The sequence below is a fragment of the Corvus brachyrhynchos genome, unplaced genomic scaffold, assembly GCF_000691975.1.
Source record: "Corvus brachyrhynchos isolate BGI_N302 unplaced genomic scaffold, ASM69197v1 scaffold597, whole genome shotgun sequence".
Classification (NCBI taxonomy): Eukaryota; Metazoa; Chordata; class Aves; order Passeriformes; family Corvidae; genus Corvus; species Corvus brachyrhynchos.
The window spans coordinates 673-27,779 of record NW_008239000.1 but is presented as its reverse complement, the minus strand read 5'-3'; the positions used below and the strand labels follow the sequence as shown (position 1 = coordinate 27,779).

At 43.1% G+C, this 27,107-nt stretch overlaps 1 protein-coding gene across 1 annotated transcript in view; it reads left to right on the top strand.

The window, feature by feature from the left end:
- Positions 1-26,660, top strand: part of ANK2 (ankyrin 2, neuronal) — a 135,858-nt gene extending 109,198 nt beyond the window's left edge. The window contains 11 exon segments of the mRNA XM_017738986.1: positions 5,995-6,149; positions 6,917-7,128; positions 7,955-8,159; positions 8,831-8,927; positions 11,174-11,402; positions 12,689-12,814; positions 13,610-13,732; positions 14,475-14,504; positions 16,465-16,486; positions 19,007-20,989; positions 26,120-26,660. Of these exon segments, the coding sequence (XP_017594475.1) occupies positions 5,995-6,149; positions 6,917-7,128; positions 7,955-8,159; positions 8,831-8,927; positions 11,174-11,402; positions 12,689-12,814; positions 13,610-13,732; positions 14,475-14,504; positions 16,465-16,486; positions 19,007-20,989; positions 26,120-26,277 (3,340 nt within the window). The 3' untranslated portion in view covers positions 26,278-26,660.
- Positions 26,661-27,107: the final 447 nt, after the last annotated feature.

Sequence of the window (27,107 nt, the reverse complement as noted above, 5' to 3'; positions counted from 1 at the left end):
AATCTCTTCCTATCTCAGTCTTGTCACTTAACAACACTTGGTAACAGAGGTGGAAGAGGAAAAATAATGTATGTATGTGTGGGCAACAAAATAATTAGTTTGAATTTCACATTTACTTTATATTAGTCATACAAGTTTTTCACTTTCCTAAATGCACATTTCAGAAAGCATCTTTTATGTCATGCATTAGTTTTGTATGAATTATTTGTATATTGATAGACACGCCTTCAAAAGGGAAAAGCTTTTCTGGTCCTGGAACAGCAATGGCACCATTCAGATGCCCTATTATGTAGCAAATAGGCAGAAAAAGAGGCTGCTGTGATTCAGAAAATGCTTTCTTATGAATTAAGTGCTTCACTCTCTTGGACAGCCAAAATTACGTGAAATGTGCTGATTTTTTTAACAAAAAAGGATGAAAAATTGGATTAAATAAGTGGATGAAAAAATGAATGTAGCAGAAAGGTGGGAAATGAACAGGGTGGTACGGTGGAAAAGGATGCATTTTTACACACTGTGTCTGCAAACCCTGTGTCAGTGTTCTGTCCTTCCAGGATTATGCCACAGGTCTAGAGTTGAGAAATTTTCCCCTTCAGTTTCTTCCCTTTGCACTATATTCATGCTAGGTCTCAAAAATCTCTTTTCCAGCAATTCCATAGTATTCCATACCTGGGTTTGGGAACTGGCTCCTCTATAGTTCATGAGATAATTGTCACTAATCTTTCTGTGCTGTCTGAATAACTACCTTAGATCTTCTTTATGATAGAAACAGCTGTGTTTTTACAGCGAATAATAATAATATTATCCGGCTGGTTTTATCCTAGCACTGTTATCTTTGTGTCCACTTCCCAATGAGACTTACCTTTGCCTGTTTTTCCACTCCTTAGAGCCATTGTTGGTTCCAGTGAGAGGTGACTGAAGTGAGATAGACTTTGTGATAGATTTACTGACCCAGCAGACACATTGAATAAACTCAAAGAAGTGAAAGAAGGAGTCACAACCATACTAAAAAAAGAACCCAGAAGGGTCAGAAGGGAAATTGCTCGGTTTGGATCCTCGCCTTTGGCGTGTCTGTGTTCTTCTATCTGTGAAGAGCGGGTTTGGCATTGGCTGACACACATAGGGAGATAACCCAAGGAGAACATGGGACAGCAGGTGACCCACTAGTAATTTTTTAGCGATGGACAGCAAAAGAAGGTGATCCTCTTGTTAAAGCATACAGTCCTGAGTATCATGTCAATAATGAAAACAACTGAACCCTAAATATTGTGTTCATGACAGCTTGCACAAGGAAAAATGTGAATGCTGCTTTAATTCAGTCAGAGCTCTCATTAGCTTCTGGTAGTTGTGGGGGCGTGTTTGTGTTGCTCTTAGCAGTAGCTTTAAAATGAGAAACTCTTCCTCCAGCAGTGTCGCTGGCTGCCGCAAACACACCCATTGTACTGGAGACTTGGACACGTTCTCTGAAACATCACACAGAACCACTTTGATAACACTACTTCATGCACTTCAGGGGCAATTGCAGTGCAAGCCAAAAGCATTAGTACAGCAATTGAGCATTTAGTGTCTCTTAAGCTCTTCTTTCATCTGTGCTCTAACATGTACAAAGAATGTATTTTGTGAAGGAAGCTCCCATTTTTCTCAACAAATCCCCAGACAATCAAAGCTGTAAAATGTTTTCATTTTCTTTTTTTCCCCCTTGTTAAAATCACAGAATCACCAACCTCTAAGGAATGAGCTAATGGTTGTACTACCCAGAGTTTTACCCTAAGCAAAGCCTAGAGGTATCTGAATGGCAGTAGACTAGGAGCCTGCATGTGTGAGACAGACTGGCATCCGTGGTGCATGGTGTGCTTCCGACTGGCGCTTGTGGCTCCTTCCCATCGTCCATCTCTGACCTGCACGGTGTGTCGAGTGTTGTGTTTTTACAGCATGTGGAATTCTTGTAGCTGTGTGGACAATGAATGGATGCAATGTTTGTTGCACAGAACGGTCAAGGGGGCAGTGGAAAAATCCCTGTATTTATTACTCCTGTTATAAGGGCTGTTCTCTATTGCAGGTCCCTTCAGTAGCATTTCTGCGACTCCCCATTGTGCTGGTTCTATTTTAGTGCCTAGAAGTAGGCCTGACACCGTTCTGTCTCATCTACTCTTACTTTCACTTCCAGCAACCTGACATTCCCATCCCACATCAGGCATGATCCTGTGATAAACCAGAAAAAAAAAAATTTGAAATAGTTCTACACCTTTCTCAAGAATGTCCCCAATCTTTCAAAATCTACCTGTTGGTTATATGTGGAACTACAAAAAATTCAGCACAATAGAAATTCCAAACAAAATGAAATGTTTTTCTCCCTTTTAAAGAAAAAGTAATCAATGATTTACCTTGTGCTAGAAGCAGGTTCTCTGTAGATGGCTTTCTGCATCTCTTAAGTTTTCCAGTGGGACATTGTATTGCTGTGCAAGGTAACACAGAAAACCCCTAATCCATAAGTAAAACCTTTATATAGTGACTTTAGCTCTTCTCATTTGACCAAACCCCCAAATTTGTCTTCAAACCATAATGACATGCTGGGGTTTTTTATATAAATAGGTGGTAACCCCACTGATGGAGTGTGAATTGTACTCATGCATTCCAGAATGAAATTTGATTTTTTTTAATATCCAAACCCATTTTTCTAAGAAATTACATTTTATCAAATAACTAGAAAATTATATTGAGAATCTAAAAATACTCAAAAAATCCCTGAGCCATCCAATCAGAATTGGCTTTATATTTTTGAATCATAAGTAATTTTCTTCAATAAGATGTATTTGCTTGTGAAATATTTAAAGAGTGCCAACTTAAAATACAGCTGCTTGCAGGTCCAGAGTAGCGATAATTGCACTTTGGAATAGGTACATGTGTTCACATTGATTAGTGTCTGCTGGTATTCTACCAGCAGCAGCACTGTGAAATAAGACTTTCTGTGAAGAACTCTTAGGTAGCAGTTGCCAGTTTAATTATTAATGAACTCAGCATGATTTGGTGCTTCACATGTGAGAAAGGCTTTTTCTCATTGTACCTCTTGAGCAAGAGCTCTATTTACATACGTTGTTTGGCACGTATGTGGAACATAACCAAGGGAATTGGTGATGTGCTCTGGATCTCACTGTCTGCCCTGATTTTGCAGCTTCCTGGTGAGTTTCATGGTGGACGCTCGTGGCGGCGCCATGCGGGGCTGCCGGCACAACGGGCTGCGCATCATCATCCCGGGCTGGCCACCATGCCGCCCATGGTGGAGGGAGAAGGGCTGGCCAGCCGCCTCATCGAAGTGGGACCCTCTGGGGCTCAGTTCCTTGGGTAAGGGGGGCCGCGTGGCCCGAAGGGAAACCTTCAGCCTTTTTTTGTGTTTGCGTTGCACTGAAATGGTTCCTTTGGCAAACTTGAACTGAGAAAGGTCTCTGTAGCTTGTGGTAACAAACAGAGCAGTCGGGTGAAATGCTTTTACATCTTCTTGTTCAAAATGGGTATTTGAACCACCAGCACTATGGTTCATGTGCTTCCTTGGATGTAATTATTGCTCAGCATTGTGATACTACAGTGGGAAAAGACTTTTGCATCCAGAAAAGGCAGATCATACTATATTAAAAAAATTAATAGCACTAGGCTGATCTAAACCCCAAATGTGAAGCCTGCTGCATGCACAACGCAAGGTACAGGAGCTTATTTTAGAGTCTTGTGGTGTGGTATCGGTAATTTGGACTATCAGGGAAACACAGTGCCATTGATTTTTCTGGGGTTGAAATTGCTAAATTAAGCGGTAGGACAACTCTGGAATTTTTTGGCCATTTCTTTCTTCCTATGATGCAAACCCCATAGAAAGATCAGATTTGTGTCTGCTGCTGAGCTCATTTTAGCAATTTTCAGCTGAAAGCAGCAGTTTTCTGCACTTCTGAAAATTTGTTTTATCAACTATTCTTCCTATCTCCTGTGACATCTGAAAGTGGATGATTGAAGGAACCCCTTCTAATGCAGTAAATAACTTCATTCAGAAACTGTAAAAAAAGTGACTGTAATCAGCAATAGTTTAAATCCTTTTGGAAGCAACTCAGTTGCTTTAAAATCCTGTTTTAACAGGCAGTCATCAGAGCCACCATCTTTGTTAGTGCTGCCACTTACTCTTTTCACATCTTGGTCATTTCTAAAAAGAAGGAGAAAGAAATCTAAAGAGCAGAAGAAATACTGTGCTGTCACATTCAGTCTTTGTCACACAAATGGATTTTAAGTATGCCTCCCATTCTTTTTTAATGGTTTTCTTATCTGATGAGAGTGTCTCCCCTGCGAGACAAGCATACAGTGTATTTTACTCATTCTCAGATCTTTGTGCCCTTCCTGCAAGCGTTTTCCAAGGTGTTCTGCTGGCAGTGAGATCAGAAAATGACTGTACTGTTTGCAGAAGTGCATTCTCATGTCCAGATCCTGCTCCCATTGAGTACACGGCCAAAACCTCCATAAGAAAGAAAAGATCCTAAATGAAAAAAACTCATTTTCTGATTTGGGTCACCAAATTGTCTTGGCTAGGACGGAACCTTATTCAGTGTACAGCCTAATTCCACTCTGTGGACCAGACAGTGGCACTGGCGTTCTGGCACAAAAAATACATAAAGTTTATTTATGTTCTTTCTTTCACTGCTGCTTTGGATGTACTCAGTAAACTTCATCTGCCTACGGCTCCTCCCCCACTTAATGAGGGAGAAAGCTTGGTCAGCCGAATCCTTCAGCTGGGGCCTCCTGGGACCAAATTCCTTGGGTAGGAGAGACTTGAAACAAATTGATGGATGCTGACCTCCCCATTCTTCTCCTCCTTCTGCAATATGATTTTTTTATGTCATTATGCCCATGATATTGTCCCTTTCTATCATTTGAAATTTTGTACACTTAACCCTTAGTGGACCATTTTCCAACCTTTGTGGTTTGTGGTTTTGTTTTGGTGGTATGTTTGTATCTTTTTCTTCAAGTACTGTGGCCTTCATTTTTGTTTTGGCATGAAATCTTCCTAGTTCTGTGCTTGATGTCTGTAGCAAAGCAACCTGGATTGGGACACGAAAAAAAAGAATCTACTGTAAATTTTAAACTGTTTTTTTTGTATCAAGGACCGATCAATCAATAGGTTGTATGTTGGATTCCACCAGTGTGATAGAACACATGGCATTTACTACGTACCATGGTAACCTGTGTGAGTCCTCTAATTAGAGAAGTGTATCTACAAATATCTTTATATCTTCTCTCTTATTTCTAAGAGTATGTATGTATATGTATATCTCAATACAGATATATTATATGTACACATATGTGTTGTATATGTGTGCATATATATATGGGCACATATGCTGATGCAGATGTTGACTTGCAAGGCAACAAGGCAAATTCTTATCTCTTATACTGCAGTAGAAACCCAGACAAGCTCCTCAGACTTCATGTATCTCTCCCAGGGTGTAAATCAGGAATAAATTCATTGGCATATATAGAATTACAAAGAAGTGAAATTGGCACAGGACACAATTGCCTTCAGATTGCAATGAAATTATTCCGATTTGCACTAGTATAAGTGAGATCAGAATTTGTCCCACTATTCCTATACATTACAGTAGATTCTCTTTGAAATGAAGTTGCACAGGTTAACCCAGACAGTAGTGACAACTAAAATGAGCATGAGTTTTTGATGGATTTGCAAAAGCAATCACCAAATTTCCAGATAAGCACTATTATCTTACCAAATCTCATTCACACTGTGGAAAGAGGTGAATGCACTTTTTCATCTGTCCTTCAGCACTTACTGGGTCCCTGTAAAAATCTAGTCTGTGTTAGTGGCCTACTAGTTTAGGATTATGCCAAAGTATTCCAGCCAAATAGGTAGAATTCCAGGTGACTTTGTGGCAGACTGAATAGAGTTGCTGTTAATCCTGTTTCTTCCTCTCTCCTGTGTGCATTTAATGCGCTGTGTTGCTGTGCCAGGCCTGTGATTGTGGAGATTCCCCATTTTGCTGCCCTGCGTGGCAAGGAGAGAGAGCTGGTGATCCTGCGCAGCGAGAACGGGGACAGCTGGAAGGAGCATTTCTGTGAATACACTGAGGATGAACTGAACGAAATCCTGAATGGGATGGATGAAGGTATCCAGTGGCACTTGGTTTCTTAGCCTGCTCCTGTGTTACTTCTGTACCTGGGGGTAGCAGCTTTTACCATGGTGCTCAGTTCCCTTGCACGGGCTGCATGTCTCTGTTTGTGAAGCTGAGAATAGACACCAGACTTGTGTTTTCTCCCGTTCCTCCTTGTAGTGTTAAACGAAAAGCTTCCATAGCAAACATCCTTCCAAAACAAGGCAATTACCATACTGATCCTTTTGGAGCAGCTCCGTGTGTGGGAGGAAATGTCAGTCATGGCTACTCTTTGTTTCTGAGAGAACAGAACAGCCTCGTGCTGTCTGGGAGCTGTGGAAGTTGTTACTAATTTGGGTTTTTTTCAAAAAACCTCACAAATGCCAAAGCAAACAAGCCAACTCACAGCATTAAGGCTGAACTCATATTTTGGTACTGTTTCGAAGTTTAGTTTCGTTGATGCTAGTTCAGGACATTGTAAATATGGGAGGTAGAAGGGGCTGAAACCAATCCCTTTGCTTGTTTGGCTGCTGATTTTGGAGGTTTTGTCAATGTGTTCTGTTTGCTGCCTGAAGCTCCCTTCAGTTTGTGGCTCTGTCTGTCATCTGTCCTTTCTTGATTGCTCTAGTTTAGCTGAACACGGGGTGTGTTTCTCTTTCCCGTTACTTCTAGACAAAATACTCTGTGTAAGTTGCACCAAACTTACAAACTTAAGTTGAGCGCATTTTGAAGGTTTCTCCGAGACTCTCTGGTCTTCTGACCATTCCCTCTTTTGCACTCAGTACTTGATACTCCAGAGGAGCTTGAGAAGAAGCGCATCTGCCGCATCATCACCCGGGATTTCCCTCAGTACTTTGCAGTGGTGTCCCGGATCAAACAGGACAGCAACCTCATCGGGCCCGAGGGAGGGGTGCTGAGCAGCACTGTGGTCCCACAGGTGCAGGCAGTCTTCCCAGAAGGGGCTCTCACCAAGCGAATTCGTGTTGGCCTCCAGGTACAGTGAAGCATTCACAAAGTTTAACTTGGTTTTATTTTTGGTGAAAAATCACCTTTTTTGAATGGAGACCCAGCATATTCAGCTTATCGTGTTCTATGTTGTCTACAATGCTTTTAGTAAAAATAATAAAAGGGAAAAAAAAAATCCATGCAAAAGTCAAAGCAAGAGGTAAAGCTTTGGATTTTCTGGTTAGTTCAGAGCCTTGTCTATTAACTGTCTATATGATTTTGGGAAGCAATTTTGGTAATGATGCTGATATTAGTGTAGGTCATAGAATTTCCTAAATACTTCTTATGAAAGACATCATACAAGTACAAAGTGCTGCAATAATTAAATGTGCTGCTATTATTAAATGTACAGATTTTCAGTGTGAAGCAACCACCGTAACAATTCACTCCTCAGAGACAGAGAAGTCTTTCCCCTGTCTCCATCCTGTCCTCCTGCTGCATGCATCCGTAATTTACCTTGTCCAGGAGACTGTGCTTGTTGAAATGTCCTGGGAGTAGCTGAACAGCACAGTAAAACAGCCAGAGTTTGTTCTCAGGGGAAAAAGTGACTAATGGTTAAGTGAAATTAAATTAATGCTGTAAAAACCTGATAAGCAGCAAGAAAGGGGATAGGAAGAGGAGGCAGGCATGGGAAAGGTAAAAAAGTGAGGTCTCCCCTTCTCACTGGCAGTCAGTTCTTCTATCTGCAGATTTTCATGGAAAATTGTGCCATTTGAAAAGTTAAGGGGTTTGTGGGCAATATACAGACCCAGTTCTTTACCCACCATTAGACTGTTTTCAGTAACTGCGCTGTCGTTTCCTGTTGTTTTGGAAAGGCTCAACCTATGCACACTGAACTTACAAAGAAGATTTTGGGCAACAAGGCTACCTTCAGCCCCATCGTCACACTGGAGCCCAGGAGAAGGAAATTCCATAAGCCCATCACAATGACGATTCCCGTGCCCAAGGCCTCCAGCGATGGGCTCATGAATGGCTATGGAGGCGACACACCCACTCTAAGGTTACTATGCAGCATAACAGGTAGGCTGCCAGTCCTGGAGCTCTCCATGTGCTTCCTGAAACTGTCAGTCCCTGGGGGCTGGAAATGCTGAACTGATTACACCCAGGGGAAGCTGGGTGGAAATCTGACTGGGGCGAGAAGCTGTGAAAAATAAACTACTTTCCAAACAATTCCTTTGTAGCATAAATAACATTTGTTGTTTGCACTAACGAGAGATGTGTAATATAATCACAGACTTCGGGCTTGGTGTTTTTTTTGCTTTTTCCTTACAGTTTGTTTCTTGGGAACCAACATACCTCTGCCTGGCAGAGTAAGTGTAGTACAGACTTAATGTCGCAGGATGCTTGGGAGGAAAATACTGGAGTTAAACACTTTACTTGCTATGATTCCAATGTGTTTAGCATCAGTCTCCCTTAAGAGACAGAAATGAGCTGCAAGCATTTAATTTAATTAATTAATTTCATCCTGTGCTACAGAGCTCGTTACTTAAAAATCATCTGGGGACTTGGTCTTTTCAGGGCAAGCCCATCCAGTCCTACTAGCATTAGTGGTGTAATACGGACCCAAGGAGGGGCATATCTGGAGTTATTACTGGTTTCATGGTAATTAAAAGCTGTAAAATATTTCTTAGAAGCCAAAAGTTGCTGACTTGCTTGGTTTTGATTTTATTTTTAAACCTCTCTCATTTCAGGAGGAACCACCCCTGCACAATGGGAAGACATCACCGGGACAACACCGCTGACATTTGTTAATGAATGTGTTTCCTTCACGACAAATGTGTCTGCCAGGTACCTGCACAACCAAACAGGACTTTTACAGGGATAGTCTCAAATGCATGGCTTTGTTCCACAAATATTTCTGGTAAACTATTTTAGTATGGAGAGTGGAATGAACAGAGATACTGATTATTATGCAAATTTCCATGGAAACAGAAATCCCTTATTTGGCTACCTCATTGCATATCTTGTAAGAGATATTACTTCCAGAATATCCAAAACTGAGAAGTCAGGCAGAAAGGGCCTGTAGGTGTACAAAGGTGGGGTCTAGAAGCGTCTCTTCCATGCGTCTGTTCTTGTGATGAGATTTAACTGCTTTCTTACTGAAAACAGTTTTTCACTTAAAAAAAGATAATATATAGGTATGTATGTATTTTAGTTTGTATCCTGTCTGTGATGTGTATCACAGAAATGCCCAAAAATCTCTTCCTCTGTAACAGGAGATGCAATTCATTACCTAGAAAGTATTCCATCTAGGCTGTGTAGTCCAGCAAACAGTGAAAAGAACCATGGATAACTTGCCCATGAAATTCAGTGCAAACATTCAGTGTCTGGGGCAGTTGTTACTGTTAGATTAGGTTTGTTATTTATTGAAATAGTGTGTTCGGTGTTAAAATGAGATCAGCTCTTGCAGTCCAATCTCCAGTTTAGCATTAGGTGAAATAAAGTATTGGTTTCTTATCCTTTCTCCGTTGAGAACGGGCTGTTTTCCCATTAAGCTGGTTGCTTTGCTGATGCCCATTTCTCGTTTGGTGTAACTGAACATTCCTCTGTAACAGCAGTGACCGCCAGAGGGGGATCTTACAGTGCATTCAGCCCGCTGCTGCTGCTGCTGCAGAGGTCTGTGCAAAGGCGGGAATTAAAGACTAATTTTAAGAACCATGTGTGGAAACAAGATGCAGACTTGGAGGAGTCTAAGTCCCTAAAATTGTGAAGTCCCCAGCAAACGGCTACACGTGATAGACAGCCAGAATGAGGGTGGGACTTTATGGTCCTGCAATCCATATTTGTAGTAGATCTTTCCAAATCCTGATGATGACATGAAAATTGATCAGTATTGTTAATATTCTGTGATACAGGCAGGGCTCCATGTAGAGATTTTAACGGGTTCTGCCTCTTGTTTTTAATCTCAATGAGTGTTCAACTACCTACTTTGCCCCAAACATGATTTGAAATGCTGGTAAAGTTAAAAAATGGGATTTTTCATCTAATTTCTGACTCTTTGCTATTCACAGTAATTTTTTTATATCTAGTTACGTCATTAATGATGGTCAACAATTTTACCATTCATAAATTAGTTCTGTCCAAAATGAGCTTGGGAAAGAGATATATTTGTCATGTGAATTACAGTGCAGACTTGGAGGCACAATGTTTGTTTTCCATTTCCTGAGCTGCAGCTTTTAAAAGATTTAATAACTGTTGGGGCTTTTTAGCCCCTGGTGTTTGACAGCAAATCACTGAGGCATCTGGTGGTTTCTCAGAGGATGTGGCCTCTCCAGTTGGAGTCCAGCACAGCATAATTCTCCCACGCAGGAAAAGGAAAGGATCAGTGTGCAGTGCCTTTCTGTAGCACACATGCTTTCCCTCTTGCAAATGTCAGCAGCCTGGGCTTTTGAGCAGTGCGTTTGTTAAGCACTCTGAAGATCGGCACAGCACGAAATTCGCTGTTGCTCAGCTGCAGATGAGTAAGTGCAGAGCGGTCACACTCCAAAGGTGTGCTTTGGGCTTGCAATGCCGCGTAATCCACCGTGAGGAGTAACCCCCTACAGATCCGAGCAGCTTTTGGGCTGCCTCTGACCCCTCCTGGCTTCCGCCTTCATCGGCTGGCTGGGAAACTCGAGCTTCCCACCCACGCAGTTGATTTTACTGAAAAGAAACGGCATCAGCTCCACAGAGAAACCCAAGTGGTAGCTGGGAAAGAAGGTACAGGACGTGTTACTGCTTGGAAAATGCTTGGTGGCTACATTCACATAGGAGTAATTTCTGATGTGGCATGCAGCTTTGCACAGCAGACAGAGTCATTCACGTTCACCCGAAGACCTCAGGGTTTGCTGTTGTGTGTGAGGAATTGACTGCTCTTTCCTTTAAGTCGGATGGGAGACAAAACCCAAGAGTGACAATTCTTTTTGTACTGTATTCTGACTTGTTATCTCCACTTGCTGTGGTTACCTGCTAATGCTGCCAGGATGGGGAAACACAGAATTTCCTTTCTGAAATCCTTCTCTGCTGATGGCACCACTCTTTGTTTTCTTTTACAGATTTTGGTTGATAGACTGTCGGCAGACGCAAGAATCTGTTACTTTTGCTTCCCAAGTGTACAGAGAAATTATCTGTGTCCCCTACATGGCCAAATTTGTGGTGTTTGCCAAATCTCACGATCCCATTGAAGCACGGTTAAGATGTTTCTGCATGACGGATGACAAGGTGGATAAAACCCTAGAACAACAAGAAAACTTTGCTGAAGTTGCCAGAAGCAGGGACGTAGAGGTACTGTACTAGACTTGCAAGTTGTCTCCGTTTTCTAGTGTCTGCTTTTAAACGAACACTTTCTGCCTTTTATCTGCCACAAGGACTGAAAAATAATCTGCCAACAAGTACTGTCATGATGCAGTATCAGCAACCATGATAAGATGGAAACTTGCGCTTTTGTCAGGCGTCAGGAAAAAGTCGTGAGGAAACCCTGTTGTCAGAGGGAACCCTGTTCCCAGAGGGAACTGTCCAACTCCATCCACAGGGTTAAAGGGAGAAGGTCGGAGCCAAAAGCAATGGCTAAATCCCCACTTTGAGTACCGCCATAAACGCACATCACTAACCAGAAAAGCAGCTGACAGCGGTCACAGTTTGTCAGCACGTTCACATACCAAGAAGTTAAAGCAGCAGGTTTGATTCATATTCTGCTTTGCAAAAACAAAATTGCGTTAAATCTGTTGCTGAGCAGGCAAAAGCTTTCCTATGTGGAATGCAGCAAACTGCCTGCTAAATGCAGTTTTTCTGGCTCTGTCAGCTTCCTCAGAAGGGATGACAAATCAAAGGTGCTTTAACTTACATGGCACGTTCTGCTTAGTTCAGTCTCTTTTCCATGAGAATCCCACCTTTAAAGTAATTGTCCTCGCTGTTTCTGAAGCTCTGACAGGCATCTCTTGTGCAGAGCAGCAAGATAAAATATGGGCTTATCAAAGTGAATGACAAGGCTGAATTTCTGGAAAGTAAGGATGAGATAAGTGAATGGATTGGCACTTGGAATGGCACATCTGCCAGACTGCTGATCTGATATTCAAACACGGGGAGGGGCCATAACAACAGCAGTCTGAAGGTACAAGTGGTGCCATTGTAGAGCGATTCCAGGGAGGTCTTTTCCTAAAGCCTGCCTTTCAAAAGCTCTTACAGTAGGTACACACTCTGAGTTCTAGTGGCTGAAGACAATATTTCTTTGACTGTGGTGATGAGGCCAGGTTAGCAAATTGTGCTAAAATGGGAGTAAATCGAAAATCCAAATTAAAATCTAGATTTAAAAGTTTGCCCAGATTTATGACACTGAGTCACGTTTTGTCATTTGAAGTACTGCACTATTGTTACTAAATTAACAATCTCTTATCTTTGGAATTTAATAATCTGAAATGTTTCCACACATTTTAGGTACCTAACAAGTCTTGTAAATGCTGACAAGTCCTAACAGTTCCAGACATTGATTGTAACTACTGTAGAATTACCCTTAAGAAGAAATCCTTATCACCTCACAAGCATTGATGGTTTGCTTTTTTCCTCTCCAACAGGTATTAGAAGGAAAACCCATCTACGTTGACTGCTTTGGCAATTTGGTGCCACTCACAAAGAGCGGGCAACACCATATATTCAGTTTCTTTGCCTTCAAAGAAAACAGACTTCCTCTGTTTGTTAAGGTAATGTTGATAGCTCCGTTTTGGATATTTCAGTTATCGCTCCACCATAGTTTTTTGTGAACAAAGAAAACCAAACTAGTTAATTTATATAAATTCCCAACTGTACCCTAATTTTATCCTTGTACTATTCCATTTAAAAAACTTTTTTATGAGTAGGAAAACTTGCAAAATACAAGCCCAAGTAAAAAGCCTCCATTCCCCCCAAATTAAGTAATGCTTTAGCCCCCTGCGGTCAGAAGGGCTGCTGTCACCGAGCCCCCATCACCAGCCCTTCTGAGAGGGAAATGAGAGAGCACTGGAAACCTCTTCCCACAAACTTTTCCTTCTACCTGGACGTTCTGACTACAGTGGAGGAAGCCATTTCCATTACATAAATAAAAGTCGTGGAGAAATGATTTATGAATGGGAACTTCCAGTAAGCGGAGAAAACCAGCCCACTCTGTCATTGTGTTACAGTTGCTGTGCGCTGCTAGACAAATTTTAAACTTTCTCCCTCGTTTCCAGCAATATTTTGTAGCTTGTTTTAATTTACAGCTTCATCTGTGCCGCTGCCTTCCTTTGGCTTTGCTTTCCCCACCTGCTGAATTTTCCACCATACATTGAATACCCAAATACATCCGTACGTAAACGTACAAACAGCAGGGGGGAAAATGAAAACAAAACCACGTTGGCTTTGCCTACCTGGACATTTCTCCCCCATTTGGTGGGGAGAAAAACTGCTGAACAGTTTTGAGAGGCACAAGTAGCTCGTACATCAAACCAGCAGATTAAACGTGTGTATTTTTGCTGTGCCAGGTCCGAGATAGCACTCAAGAGCCCTGTGGACGATTATCATTCATGAAGGAACCAAAATCTACCAGAGGCCTCGTTCATCAAGCCATATGTAACTTAAACATCACTTTACCCATTTACACAAAGGTACTGAGACATTATACCCAGCTGTAGGCATCAGCATTGTCACACAAACAAGAACTGAGGAGGAGGGCAAAACGGGGTTAAAGCTTTGTGGGCAGGGATTTGAAAGAGGAAGAATTCTGTCCAAGGGCTTTCGGTGTCTTGGGTTTGGTGGCCCCAATGCCAGCGTTGGAAGTGTCACCAGGTATTTCCTGCGGACTCAGAAGAGACGAGTGGGAGTGCTCTCAGATGTTAAACACTTGCTTCCGTAGAAGTGCCAGCTTAGGATTATTCTCTCAAACCACAGGGGTTTTCCCTGTCCTGGTCAGATTAGAAGCTGCATGCCTTTTAGGGATGTATTTGCCTAAAATTATAGCATTTCAGTATAATTTTAAAGCCGAGCATCTCAACATACTTTAACTTCAAATGGTAATAGTTCCTAAATATTTCAAGTGTTTATAGATGCTAATTTATGGATGAAAAAGCATGTATATATTTGAAGTTTCGGTACAAATAAGGATCACTAGACCTCTAACCTTCCCTGTTTGTATTTTGCTTGGTTCTGTAGCCTTTTGTGTTTAAATTGAGCGTTTAGTTTTGTTGCTTTTTGACGTAAGAAATCAACTGCAGAAACGTGCTGCATTTTCTTCTGTTCTGTTAAATGTTGTCACAAGTTACTTTTTCCTACTCTCTTCTAAAAAAAAATTGCCTTTTGCCTGCTCTGTTTTCCCCCTTCTCTTTTTGCATGGCACTTTGGGACCAAAAGGAATCAGATTCAGATCCAGAACCAGAAGAGGTAATGTTGCTAAATCAGCACGTTCTTGCCTACACACACTGCTCAAACACAACTAAGAGACACAACTCAGAACTCAGACACTTAGCTCAGTGCTGCGAGCACAGTGAAGAGGGCCTTGCACAGACTCACTTGGGGAAGAGACAGGGTTGAACTTCCCCCACGTTAAAATTACCAGGCTTCTCCATTTACCACATCCAACAGCCTGGATGTTACAGGTCTCTGCCGGATGACTGACGCCCGGTACAGAACCAGCGTTAACCCAGAGGTCACACGTAGAAGGTTTGGAATGTTCGTCTTTAGCGTAAACCAAGTTGCATCCGCTCCCAGCCCCGTTCTGGCACTCAGAGATGTTGCTTGGGCTCTGACCCCGACACGAATGAGTCACATTAGAAAAGCGTCCCCACGCTTCGATGACGTTCAGCTGTTGGAAACACTGTGAGAAGGGCCAGCTCCCCAGGGAGGATGGGCATCTTCTCCGTGCACAGATTCAGCAGTTCTGTGGCACCAGTTGCAGTTTCCTATTACCATTCCAAAAATATTTACCGCTGCTGTGGTAAAGATCACTTCTGGTTTTTGTATAGGAAACTAAGGCACAGAAAGACAAGCTCATTGATGGCTATAAGCATTTTCAACTCTTTTTTGTTTACTTCATTAATTTTTATCGTAATTAGTATGCTGACATACATCTGGGCTGATCTGGAAGAACTGAAAGTGAGGGAAGTTGAACGCCCTAGGGATGCAGGGTTACCATGTAGGGCAGTCTGTGCATCAGAGGAATTTGGGCTGTTATGGACCTGTTACACACACTGCTGAGCGTGAGATTCAATTACGTGGGCCTAAAGGATTGCCAGGCACGTACGAACATGCACGTGTGGCCAGGGATTTCCTTCTGTTCCTTGTCAGCTCATGGCAAGGCAAGGATTTCCTAACATCTTGATTGAGACTGTGCATCGCATTTATCTTTATAAAGAATAGTTGGAACTGTTTAAACCTTTTCAGCACTCGCTAAAGTTACCTTGGGGGCTTTACCATGCACAGCACCGTGTATCAGCAGTACTGCACAGCTGATTTGCATTCTTCACAGCTGTCCTACCCCTACCACAAGTTTGCATAGGAAATTAAAGGTTTAACGCTGCTTCTGACTTTGCATATTCTGCCATAGCCAAATTTAAACAACATGTGCTGGTGTGGACAAATGCTAGCGGAACTGAAATAAACTGAAATTGCAAGGCAACCTCAAAAATTTGCTTCTTGAGTTTTCATAGTCTGACACTGTGTTCTGTTTAATTCTTTTTTTGGCAAGGACTTTGTTTGCTTTTGAATAAGAGTAAAATTGTAGGACTTTGTTGATCTGTACCCAAATAACTCTGAAAAACCAAAAAGGTGGCCTGTGAGGGCCATCACAGCTTCCATGTAAAAGTATCCATAGCTATTAGTGGCATCCAGCCCCAGGGCATGCCTCGGGCAGTTCTGCCATCACTTCTGCACCTGCATTTCGTCATCACTAAACACAGAGGCAAAAATGCAATCCCTGTTCTCAGAATGAACGTGTCCAAGGAAACACAAGGCATAAAACTTCCTGGTTGCCTTTCAGATGCACCATGTGCCATCACATAACCATATTGGAGTATTTTGCTTTAGATGGGAAGAAATAAATTAGGAGCAATGCAACAAAATACCCGGTCGTGCAGAAGTTCAGGCCCTCCACACTTGCTGTAAGAGCATTTAAAGGAAATACACTGCAACATGTTGCATCTACTGTTGACCATGACTATAGCAAAGTAACAGTTTTTCTGGTATTAGAGACCTTAAATAAATTAAGCCACGCTTTTGCTGTTATTTTAAATGCATTCTTGGTTCCATTTACGTCCGTGTTTCTCCGTACAACTAGCACTTCACTCGTGGCTCTGTATAGCAATTCTAGTTGAACTTTTAAATCTCCTGCTTTTTTCTCTTCCAGGTTGATGTGACTTCAGAAAAAAGTAAGATTTTCTTTTTTTTCTTGAGAATGTTATAATGCAGTTTGTACGAGAGATGGTTAAGAGTAAAGATAAGCATGAAAGAGAGCTAAGTTTTAACTGCTACTGCTCATAACATCAATACTTACAACTGTAATAGAAAACAATTTAATATCTCGGCAGCTATCCAATTAAATACGCTTTAACACGTAAATTAACAAGTAATGCAGTTTAAAACCGTTCATCTAAGCATTTACTTTCCTTTGACATCCCTAGTGATCCTGCTATTGCTATGTTGCTCATATGAATGCTCATCCCTCCGCTTTTTTTGTTTTCTCCTTTTGTTGACACACGTTCTTGCCTCATATTTGAGACGGATGACAGTATCACTTTTAATGAAAACCTAATGAGGACTCCAACCGATTTCATTAGTCTCATGGAATGCAACCATGCCAAAAAGTGATACTGTCCAAAGGAATCAGGCTGTTTAACCCTGCCTCCCTTGCCCCACCCTTTACTGTGGTGAAATATGGCTGTAAATCTGACCCGAAAGCTTGGCGCAGCACAAACACCCTCTGAGCGCGCACAACCAGGCCGTGACCGTGAGAGAGCACGGGGGAGGGGCTCGCAAATGTCTCCTTTACGGGAGGGGCAAATCAAACAAATCTCTGCACACACTGAAGTGTCCCTGACGAGAGCTGCTTCCAAATGCAGCCATTCTTGGATCCGTTCAGGAAAAGAACGACGTCTGCCTTGTTTCCAGTCTGGAGTGCAACATCTTGCCTTGTTTGCAGTTAAAGTGCAGCGTGTCGCATTGGCCTCCGGCCGCTTCCTCACTGCCAAATCCCCCAGGGCCCCAGAGAAACCCCGGTGGGTGTTCCTGCTCCAGCCACACGCTGTCTGGACAGCACTTCCAATTTATTTCCCACTGGAGTTGCTTTGCTTCAGGCTGATTAACTCCGTTATTGGCCAGTGGAAGAGTCATACGTTTGATATTTATGAAAGTACATACTACAGTTTTACAGAATTACTGGCTGGCATTTCGGTGTGCACCAGACAGTTCACTGTAAAGCAGCAGCACCAAAAGACCACATTTTCAGCCCCAAAATACCCGCAGCAATCTGGCTCTAATTAACGTACAGCACAAATACTTAGCGCTCGTTGCACCCAGGAGAACAGTGTAGCAAAATGAATCCTTTTTACAGATAAAGACAGCTAATTCTGTGTTGCTTAGGTTCTCCTCATCTGCATTAGTGCTTTGACTTTTGCTGGGGTGCTGAAATGTGCAGTTCCATGTGACGTGCTACCTTGAAAGGGAAAATGCCCATTAGTAATTCCTAAGCATTGTGTTCTGTTTGTAACTTGCTTCAGTTCTCCACTGTTTTGTTCTGTTCAACGTGCATTTTCTGCTAGTCCTTGCTGAAATGAAATATTACCAGCAGGCAGTTACGGCATAGTGGGAATTAGCTGCAGCCACCTTCCTGTAGTTGACTGCCAGATTAGACAATATTTCACCACAGTATGTTTTACAGGATTTTCATGTTCCTTTAATTTCTATGATTAATTTTTAGAGCTCTTGTTTTTAACTGAAGCTACCTACCCAGCAGCATTTGCAACACCTTTGCTTTGCATGGAAATAACTTGCCTTACATGAATTGTATGTATGTGTCTAGTGTGACTGTCTGTGACTTTGGGTTGCCATACATTACATTTTTTAAAACTCTGAAATCACGTCTAAGTTGATTCACAGTTTTTTCTTACTCTCTCTCCTTTTCTTCTCTGTCTTCTCTTTCCTCAGTCAGTTCATTAGTTGTCAATGAGGATGTTCCAAGGAAAGGACCATGCCTCTTAAAACAAAAGCCTGTTTGTTTCATTGTGTAGGTGTGAAATCCCCTTAGATGAAATGCCGGTTTGCAGCTGATTCAGATCTCTACGTATTTGATCGTATTTTAGATTACTGCAGAATTACTTTTCATTTTTTATTTTGGTCACTAAGAAAAACAAAACTGTTAACCCGATGTTATTCTGACAGTTTGCTAACACTGGCTTTCTCTTAGAGGAAATGGACTTTCAATCAGTTCTAATGCTTTCCCCCTTTTTTCTTGTTTTTCTTTTTATTTGAACATTGATCTGTAACATCTGAACAATCTTGAGATGCCTCTCTTTGTGTAACTTCACTGTGTTTCTTCTGGCTTTGATTTGAAATTTTGTTGTTGTTGTTTTGGGTTTTTTTTTTAGTGGTGTCCTGATTTGGTTTGTTCCAGCTTTGATACTGTATGTGTGGTTGTGCTCTAGCAATAAAGTGAAGCAAGTTATTTCCTGCCATTTTCCTTTTCAGTTGGTTTTCCTTCCCCCCCCACCCCCGCCCTGTTAGCTTTGCTTTGCTCTTGTACCCTCAGATCTTGTGGATCCACCATTCCCAGCCCATTTTGTTGACCTTCCTACCACTACAGCCAAAGACTGTCATTTTCAGTCCTGATTACATTTTCCAATCTCTATTTTTGATTTCCATTTTACTTTCGATGTTTTTCATTCGCATCAAAGATGACGAGACAGAATCTACAGAAACATCTGTCCTGAAAAGCCATCTGGTTAACGAAGTCCCTGTACTAGCCAGTCCAGACCTGTTGTCTGAAGTTTCTGAGATGAAACAAGATCTGATCAAAATGACTGCCATCCTGACAACTGACCCTTCTGATAAGTCAGGCTCCATTAAAGTGAAAGATCTTGAAAAGCCCGCTGAAGAAGAGCCAGGAGAACCTTTTGAAATAGTTGAAAGAGTGAAAGAGGACTTAGAAAAAGTAAATGAAATTCTGAGAGGTGGATCCTATACCAGAGAAGAGGACATTTTGCAGAAGTCCCTTTCCAAACAAGAACCCTTAGAAGAAGAATGGATCATTGTCAGCGATGAAGAAATCGAAGAGGCCAGAAGAAACGCTCCATCAGAAGTCACGGAGCCGAGCCGCGCTGAAGTCAGGGCAGACAAAGGGGCAACAAAGAAAGGGGAGCCGGATGCGACAGGAGTGGTGGATTACCTTGCAGAGGATTTAAAACCACACGTTTCTCTTCATGAGGTACAGCCACAGGCCTTACAAGAGGAGGGAGTAGAAGAGAAATTTGAAGCAGCAGTAGTAAGCAGGGATTCTGAAAGAAAAGGAAAAGACTTTCCAAAAACTGGGAAAGCAAGCTCACAGGAGCAACAGAAGGCAGCCTCAGAAGTTAAGAAGCCCCTTAGGGCAAAATTAAGAGAAAAGCCAAAGCCAAAGGAAGGCAAGGCGCACAGCAGCGGAGAGAAACTGAGACTGCCTAAGCTTGCTGCAGACGAGGCACCGGCTGGGGAGCCTGGCCTAAAGGTGACAGCTGCTCCGGAGCCTAAAGCTGTGTCCCCTGTTATTGAGGAAACTCCCATTGGCTCAATAAAAGATAAAGTCAAAGCTCTTCAGAAACGAGTGGAAGATGAGCAAAAAGTACGGTCAAAACTGCCTGTCAGAGTTCAGGCAAAAGAAGGCCCTGCTGAAAAGGCGCCTAAAAAGCCTGCACAAGTTAAAAAGCCAGTAGCACACAAAGCCCAGCCGCCTGTCTCACCTTCTTCTAAGACAGAGAGACTCGAAGAGACCATGTCCGTTCGGGAACTGATGAAAGCCTTCCAGTCAGGGCAAGACCCGTCCAAGAATGTTTCTGGACTGTTTGAGCACAAATCTGTCAAACAGAAGCAACAGGCCCCCGAGAAGGAAACGTCCCGCAGGAAAACAATTCCTTCACAGAGTGAAACGAGGCGGGCGTCAAACCTCAAGACAGACAAACAGAAGGACAAACCAAGCACGGTGCCAAAAGCAGAGAAAGAGCCACAGTCAAAGAAAGGAAAAGCACAAACTTCTACCATGGAAACTGCCAAGAAAGCTGGTGGCAAAGACCAAGTAAAAGAGCAGAGCAGCAAAAAGCCAATCGAACCTCTCCCTCCGGTAATGGTTGCTGAAAGGGCCAAAGAAACAGCGCCTGGGAAGGGCAGGACTTCTGATGATCAAGGAGATCCTGACTTCCAGATCAGCCCTGACAGGAAAACCTCAACGGACTTTTCTGACGTCATTAAAGAAGAACTGGAGGATAATGACAAATACCAACAGTTCCGACACCTCTCAGTGACAGAGGAGGGAGAGCTTAACTTGGAGCAAGTACTGACCAGTCCTTTCGGTGCTGCTTTTCCCACAGAGTATGGGAAAGACGGATTCCTTCCTGCTCTTTCTCTGCAAAGTGCTGCTCTCGATGGGAGCTCCGAGAGCCTTAAACACGAAGGTGTGGCTGACTCTCCAGGCAGCCTACTTGACGGAACCCCTCAGATCAGCTCGGAGGAAAGTTACAAGCATGAGGGTCTGGCAGAGACTCCTGAAACAAGCCCAGAAAGCCTTTCCTTCTCACCAAAGAAAAATGATGGGCAAATTGAAGACGCTAAAGGAGCGGTAGGAGGAGTACACACAACAGCAGAAACATGTTCTCCGAAGGAACTCTCCTCAAAGGAAGATGAAAAAGGTATTAGTGAGAGGCAGCTAGATGCTGTTACCGAGACTAGTGAGTCTCATTCTGACCATGTATCAGAAGAGCGTGTACCTCCAGCCTCTGAAGAAGAGGCTGATAAACTTAAAGGAAGTAGCTCAGCTTCCATTATGAAAGATATTAGCAGGGATAAAGAATCCAGAACCACTGCACATTTCACTAAGTCTTCTGAAACACATGACACTGCTTTAGAGAAAGAAAAAGATGTAGCCTGTGAACGCCGTCTTACAGTTAGAAGTCCCCAGAAATTGGAACTTTCACTTGCTAGCCATGATAGTGAAGGCTTTAGCCCAGTTGCAGATGACTCTTTGACTATAAGCCATAAAGACTCCCTGGAAGCAAGCCCAGTGCTAGAAGATAACTCATCACACAAAACGCCTGACTCTTTGGAGCCCAGTCCTATGAAAGAGTCCCCCTGCCGCGATTCACTTGAAAGCAGCCCCATAGAGCCAACAGTGAAGGCTTGTATTTTGGGGCAGGGTCCTCCTCAGTCTGTTCTTAGCAAAGCAGAAGCCTGCCCAGAGCTGGCATCAGTGCGTTCCAGGATTCTCCGTGACCCTGAGGGAAGTGCCGATGATGACAGTCTAGAGCAAACATCCCTCATGGAGAGTTCGGGGAAAAGTCCCGTTTCACCTGAAACTCCTAGTTCAGAAGAAATTAGCTACGAAATCACACCTAAAATGGCAGACGTACCAAAGTCAGCCACCATCCCTGAAGTCAACGAAGAACCAGAGGATGATTTGGAAAGTGAGCCAAAGAAGAGATTCACCCCCGAAGAAGAGATGTTTAAAATGGTGACCAAAATCAAAATGTTTGATGAATTGGAACAAGAAGCAAAACAGAAGAGAGATTATAAAAAGAGTCGTAAGTCAGATGAATCTTCTGTGATTTCCAATTCAGAAGCCTCATGTGAGGCCGAAGCACCAGAGCCAACAGCCGTAGGGGAAAAAGACACACCCACAGTGGTGACACCTGCAGCTGAATCTAGGAAAAGTTCTTCCTCTTCCGAAAGCGAGCCAGAATTGACTCAGCTCAAAAAAGAAGCCGACTCGGGTCTCCTAATGGAGCCTGTGATCCGAGTGCAGCCACCCTCACCTTTACCATCCAGCATTGACTCCAGCTCTAGCCCCGACGAAGCAGGTTTCCAACCCATTGATTCCCAACCACGCTCTGTCAGGATAGGTGAGGTTAAAGCACAAAGCAAAGGTGACAAAGAGGAGCCGCTTATCCTTGGGCGCAGCTGTAAGCCTTCCACGAGCACCTGTCATTCCGATGGTTGTGCATCAGCAGAAAGTGCTGAATCAAAAGGTTGTGACAGTACAGGTGACTGTGAGATAGTCAGTCCCGATGCCCTGGTTACACGATTGGGGTGTACTCCCTGTCACTCTGTTGGTGACAGTTCTCAAAAAGAGGTTCACACTGAGTCTTCACTAATGATTGAGCAGTGCAATGCTGCTGAAAAAGATGTCGAACCCATGGCAGCATTACCGCACAGAGATTTCATTTCTACGGGAGACGTGTCAGAGAAGGCAGATGATCTTTCTTGTGGACACGGTACCACCGAGTACTCTGTTCCACGCGATGGCAACCTGGCCGAAGGTGACACCGCTGACCCTTCTGCTTCGGCAAGGGATTCGAGAGAAGCAGATACAGGTTGTGAGGCATCTCACGGGGCTGGTCATGCTGAGGAGCCCTTACCAGAGGATTCATCCCTAACCACTGACACAGTGGAACTCGAGAGCTGTGCGGCAAATGCTGCTGATGGTAGTGATCCGCATATAGTGAGCCCTTACGAAAATGTGTCTTCTGGGCATTTCTTTATTGACTCTGAAAGTCTGGTAGGATCTGGTAGAAGCCTTCTATCTAGGGAAACCTATTCTGTTGTAGCAGGGAAAGATCAGACTGGCGAAGCTTTACTTAGCAGAGACACAGGCAGTGAATATTGCTCTTCAGAGGAAGTGTACGTGGAAATAGAGCCCAAACCAGAGGACGAATTTCAGACAATGTCACAAGGGTCTCCGGCCTCAGATTCAACAAAATTACCTGAATCTGCCCTTGAGGATATAAGAGATGAAACAGAGCAATTGACAGGTCAGGTTGTCATCACTAGAACCGATGTGGATTCTGACACGTGGAGTGAAATACGTGAAGACGACGATGCTTTTGAAGCTCGGGTGAAAGAAGAGGAACAAAAGATATTTGGGTTGATGGTAGACAGGCGATCCCAAGGCACAACCCCTGACACGACACCAGCCAGGACGCCCACCGAAGAAGGGACACCACTCAGTGAACAAAATCCTTTTCTTTTTCAGGAAGGCAAGTTGTTTGAGATGACTAGAAGTGGAGCCATTGACATGACCAAAAGGAACTACCCAGATGAAAGCTTTCACTTCTTCCAGGGGGGGCAGGAGCCTCAGGAAGAAGTTTCTCTATGTGAAGAAGCAAAAGAAGCAGCAGAGGTGGAATCTTCACAGCTGAAGGGCTCACCAGACCCGTTTGCACCTTCAGAGTCAGAGGCGTCAGATACACAAGAACAAGATGCATTAAAATGCTCACCCCCGTCACCCGAGTTTAGCGACAGATCTGAAGAAATGACGGGTGAAGGTGTCAGCACAGGCACTGCAAAAGCAGATGTTAAATCCAGAATTCCAATTAAAATGGGTATTTCAGCTTCTTCCAAATCACCAAAGAAAGAAACCGCTGCCTCTGAAGCTGAGCCCCTCTCCAGAACGGAGACCGACATGGTCGATAGCAGTCAGGTGCCTTGCCCCATCTCTCCCGAGCAGTGTGCGGTAGAAGATGAATTAGATTTTTCCAAAGTCTCTCAATCAGTTAGTTCTGAACAGGGTGAGGAGTCCCCAGACTCTTCCCCAGAGGAACAGAGATCCGTGATTGAAATCCCTACTGCTCTAATGGAGAGTGTGCCTTCTTCTGAAAGCAAATCCAAAATCCCTGTAAGAACAGCTGCTGCCACATCGCAATCCTCGCAACAACTGGAAAACGAGAGCCTTGCCCCGGATGACTTCCTAGACAGTTTGCAATGTGAAGGAAAAGATGGCCAAGCAAAACCAAAGTCTAAAATTCCCGTGAAATCCGCTTTCCAAAAAACCGAGCCGCAACACTTGTATGCGGACACATCCGTCCACAAGCCAGAGTCACCCAAAGCGCTCGACATGACGAGCGCGGTCCCTTCAAAACCAGACAGCCGGAGTAAATCGGAATCTGACGCCAGTAGTCCCGTGGATCCAAAGGCCAAACGTTCCATCAAAGCTAGGAGTTACGCTGAGGCTGAGGCAGAGGCCAGGGAGAGGGAGAGTGAGATGAAGTTTGAGCTAGACTCAGATGAGGCAACAACAGCAAGATCGAAGGTATTTTCTTCACGGTTGCCAGTTAAAAGCAGAAGCGCTACAGGCTCCCGCAGTGCTTTTAGTCCCACAAAGGAAAGTAAGGACCATTTCTTTGATCTTTACAAAAACTCCATAGAGTTTTTTGAAGAGATTAGTGACGAAGCTTCTAAATTAGTGGAAAGACTCACACAGTCAGAGAGAGAACAAGAATTAGTTTCAGATGATGAAAGCAGTAGTGCCCTAGAAGTTTCAGTTATTGAAAATGTGCCATCCAGTGAGACTCAGCAGTCAGTTCCCGAAGACATCTTTGACATCAGACCCATTTGGGATGAGTCTGTAGAGACTCAAATTGAACGTATCCCTGACGAAAATGTCCATGACCGTGCTGAAGGTATTTGCCAACGACTGGGATTCCCTGTGCAACGCATGTCATGAATTAAACTCTTTTTGTTTTCTTTGGTGCGTGTGTGCGTTTGTGTACAGGTGTAGTGTGTGTGGCATTTTCTTTTCAGCTTTTGGTGGTTAGTTGTGCTTTTTTTTCCCCTTGTGAGCTGTGTTTGGGTTTTTTATTTTGTGTCTGTGTTCTTGTCTGTGAAACGATCTCAAGATTGCAAACCATAAATGCTTATGGGGAAGTGTTACCTTAATAAGCAAAAAAACACTTCTAAACATATGTATGGTTTTATCATTAAACTGATTGCTTAGGTCATGCACGTTTTGGCTTTTGACTTTCCCTGGCCCTATTACTAACTCTTAACTTCTACTAATAACAAATGTTTGGGTGTCAATTGAAAGCGAGACAGGCAAATTTATAGACTTTTGAGTTGGTACGCAAAGAGATCTGCAGGAGTTTTAAAGAACGAAGCTTTTTGTGTTCCCTTTTTTTGACGGTCCGTGTCTGAAGAAAACCCTGAGTCACGGGTAATGTTCGTACACGTTTTCTGGTACTTGGTTTTCCTCTCACCTACTTGTGTGCTAGTGCTGGGTAGCCCTAATGGAAATCAGGAGTTGAAATGACACGTGCATATCACGAACCCTAAGCAATTTCCTGATTCAGAGGTGTCGCAATCCACGTGCGCGTTCGGGGAAAATCAAAACTCAAATTCTGCCATCCTCAAACGAGCTCTGGGGATGGGAGGAGCTGTCAGTCTCACCTTTAGTAAAGGAATGAGGACTGACGAATGACCATGTGATTTTTCCTTGCCTTTGTTGTGAGCATTTTGTCTCACTCCCTGTCCAGAGGGTCAAAGACACTGAAATTAACAGTATCTCAAATACAGACCATAGTCTCAAGTGCTGTGTGGGCTGTTTGAACACCACTTGCCCTACAACAGAAAGAACACGATCAGAAGCACCGGTCCCCGATGAATTCTTCCACCCTGGCATTTGCTAAGGAGGCATGGAAAACGATGGCTCTTGACTTTGACTAAGTCTTCAACTGAACGTTAGAAAGAAGTTTTAGAGTAAAATGCTTGGCCGAAACAGACACCATAGGTGCTTCAGTCCTAGATGACAATTCCACGTGAAAGGCTGATTTTCAGATGGAAAAACTAGATAGTGCTGTGCTTTTTGAAAAGCCAAGCTTTTTGGTTTTCTTTTTGAACCTAGGGATTTACAGGCCTCGCTTGAGTTACGCAGCCTGTCCACATTTAGACGCAGCAGTTAGGAAAAACCAGCGCTTTCCCTTCTTGGGCTCTCTCTCCTATGGAAATGGTTTTTAACTTGCAAAAGGCAACTTGTAGCTCTCTTTGACCTTTAGATCAACAGGATGATCAGGAAAAGACAGAGGAGAGACTGGCCCATATCGCGGATCACCTTGGATTCAGCTGGACAGGTAAAACGCACGTTGTCTGCTCCAGAGAGAAAGGATGGGAATGGTCCCCACTCCTTTCATGTTTATTCTGGATTATTTTCTGATTATCTGAAGATATTTTATAAAAATATTTCAGAAGCTTGTTGTCTTTGGAATACTAAGAGTCCTAAATGGGATCACAAGGTACCTAAACAATCACAATCACCTAAAGCAATATTTATATTGTGGATTCAATAGACCTGAGACAGCGAACGGTAGTGGAGACAAGTGAGAGTAACATGGAATGAGATGCAAATGTCACTGACAATCAGCTTAAAGCCTCTGCAAAAGAGAAAGACCTGTGCAGAAATCTTCACGCTGTGTCAAACTGTGCAGTCTGACACAAAAAATGTTGCAAAAAAATCACGAAAACAAAACTAGAAAAAATGGATTCTCGTCAAATTAATGTTTTACAGTATTTTAGGGAGGGCAGGGTAATAGACCTGCATAAATATTCCTGTCTTTTATTATGGCAAAGATTGCTTATAGTAAAAGATTTCCAGATGTATTTGATGGGTTTAGATCAACAGGATGATCAGGAAAAGACAGAGGAGAGACTGGCCCATATCGCGGATCACCTTGGATTCAGCTGGACAGGTAAAACGCACGTTGTCTGCTCCAGAGAGAAAGGATGGGAATGGTCCCCACTCCTTTCATGTTTATTCTGGATTATTTTCTGATTATCTGAAGATATTTTATAAAAATATTTCAGAAGCTTGTTGTCTTTGGAATACTAAGAGTCCTAAATGGGATCACAAGGTACCTAAACAATCACAATCACCTAAAGCAATATTTATATTGTGGATTCAATAGACCTGAGACAGCGAACGGTAGTGGAGACAAGTGAGAGTAACATGGAATGAGATGCAAATGTCACTGACAATCAGCTTAAAGC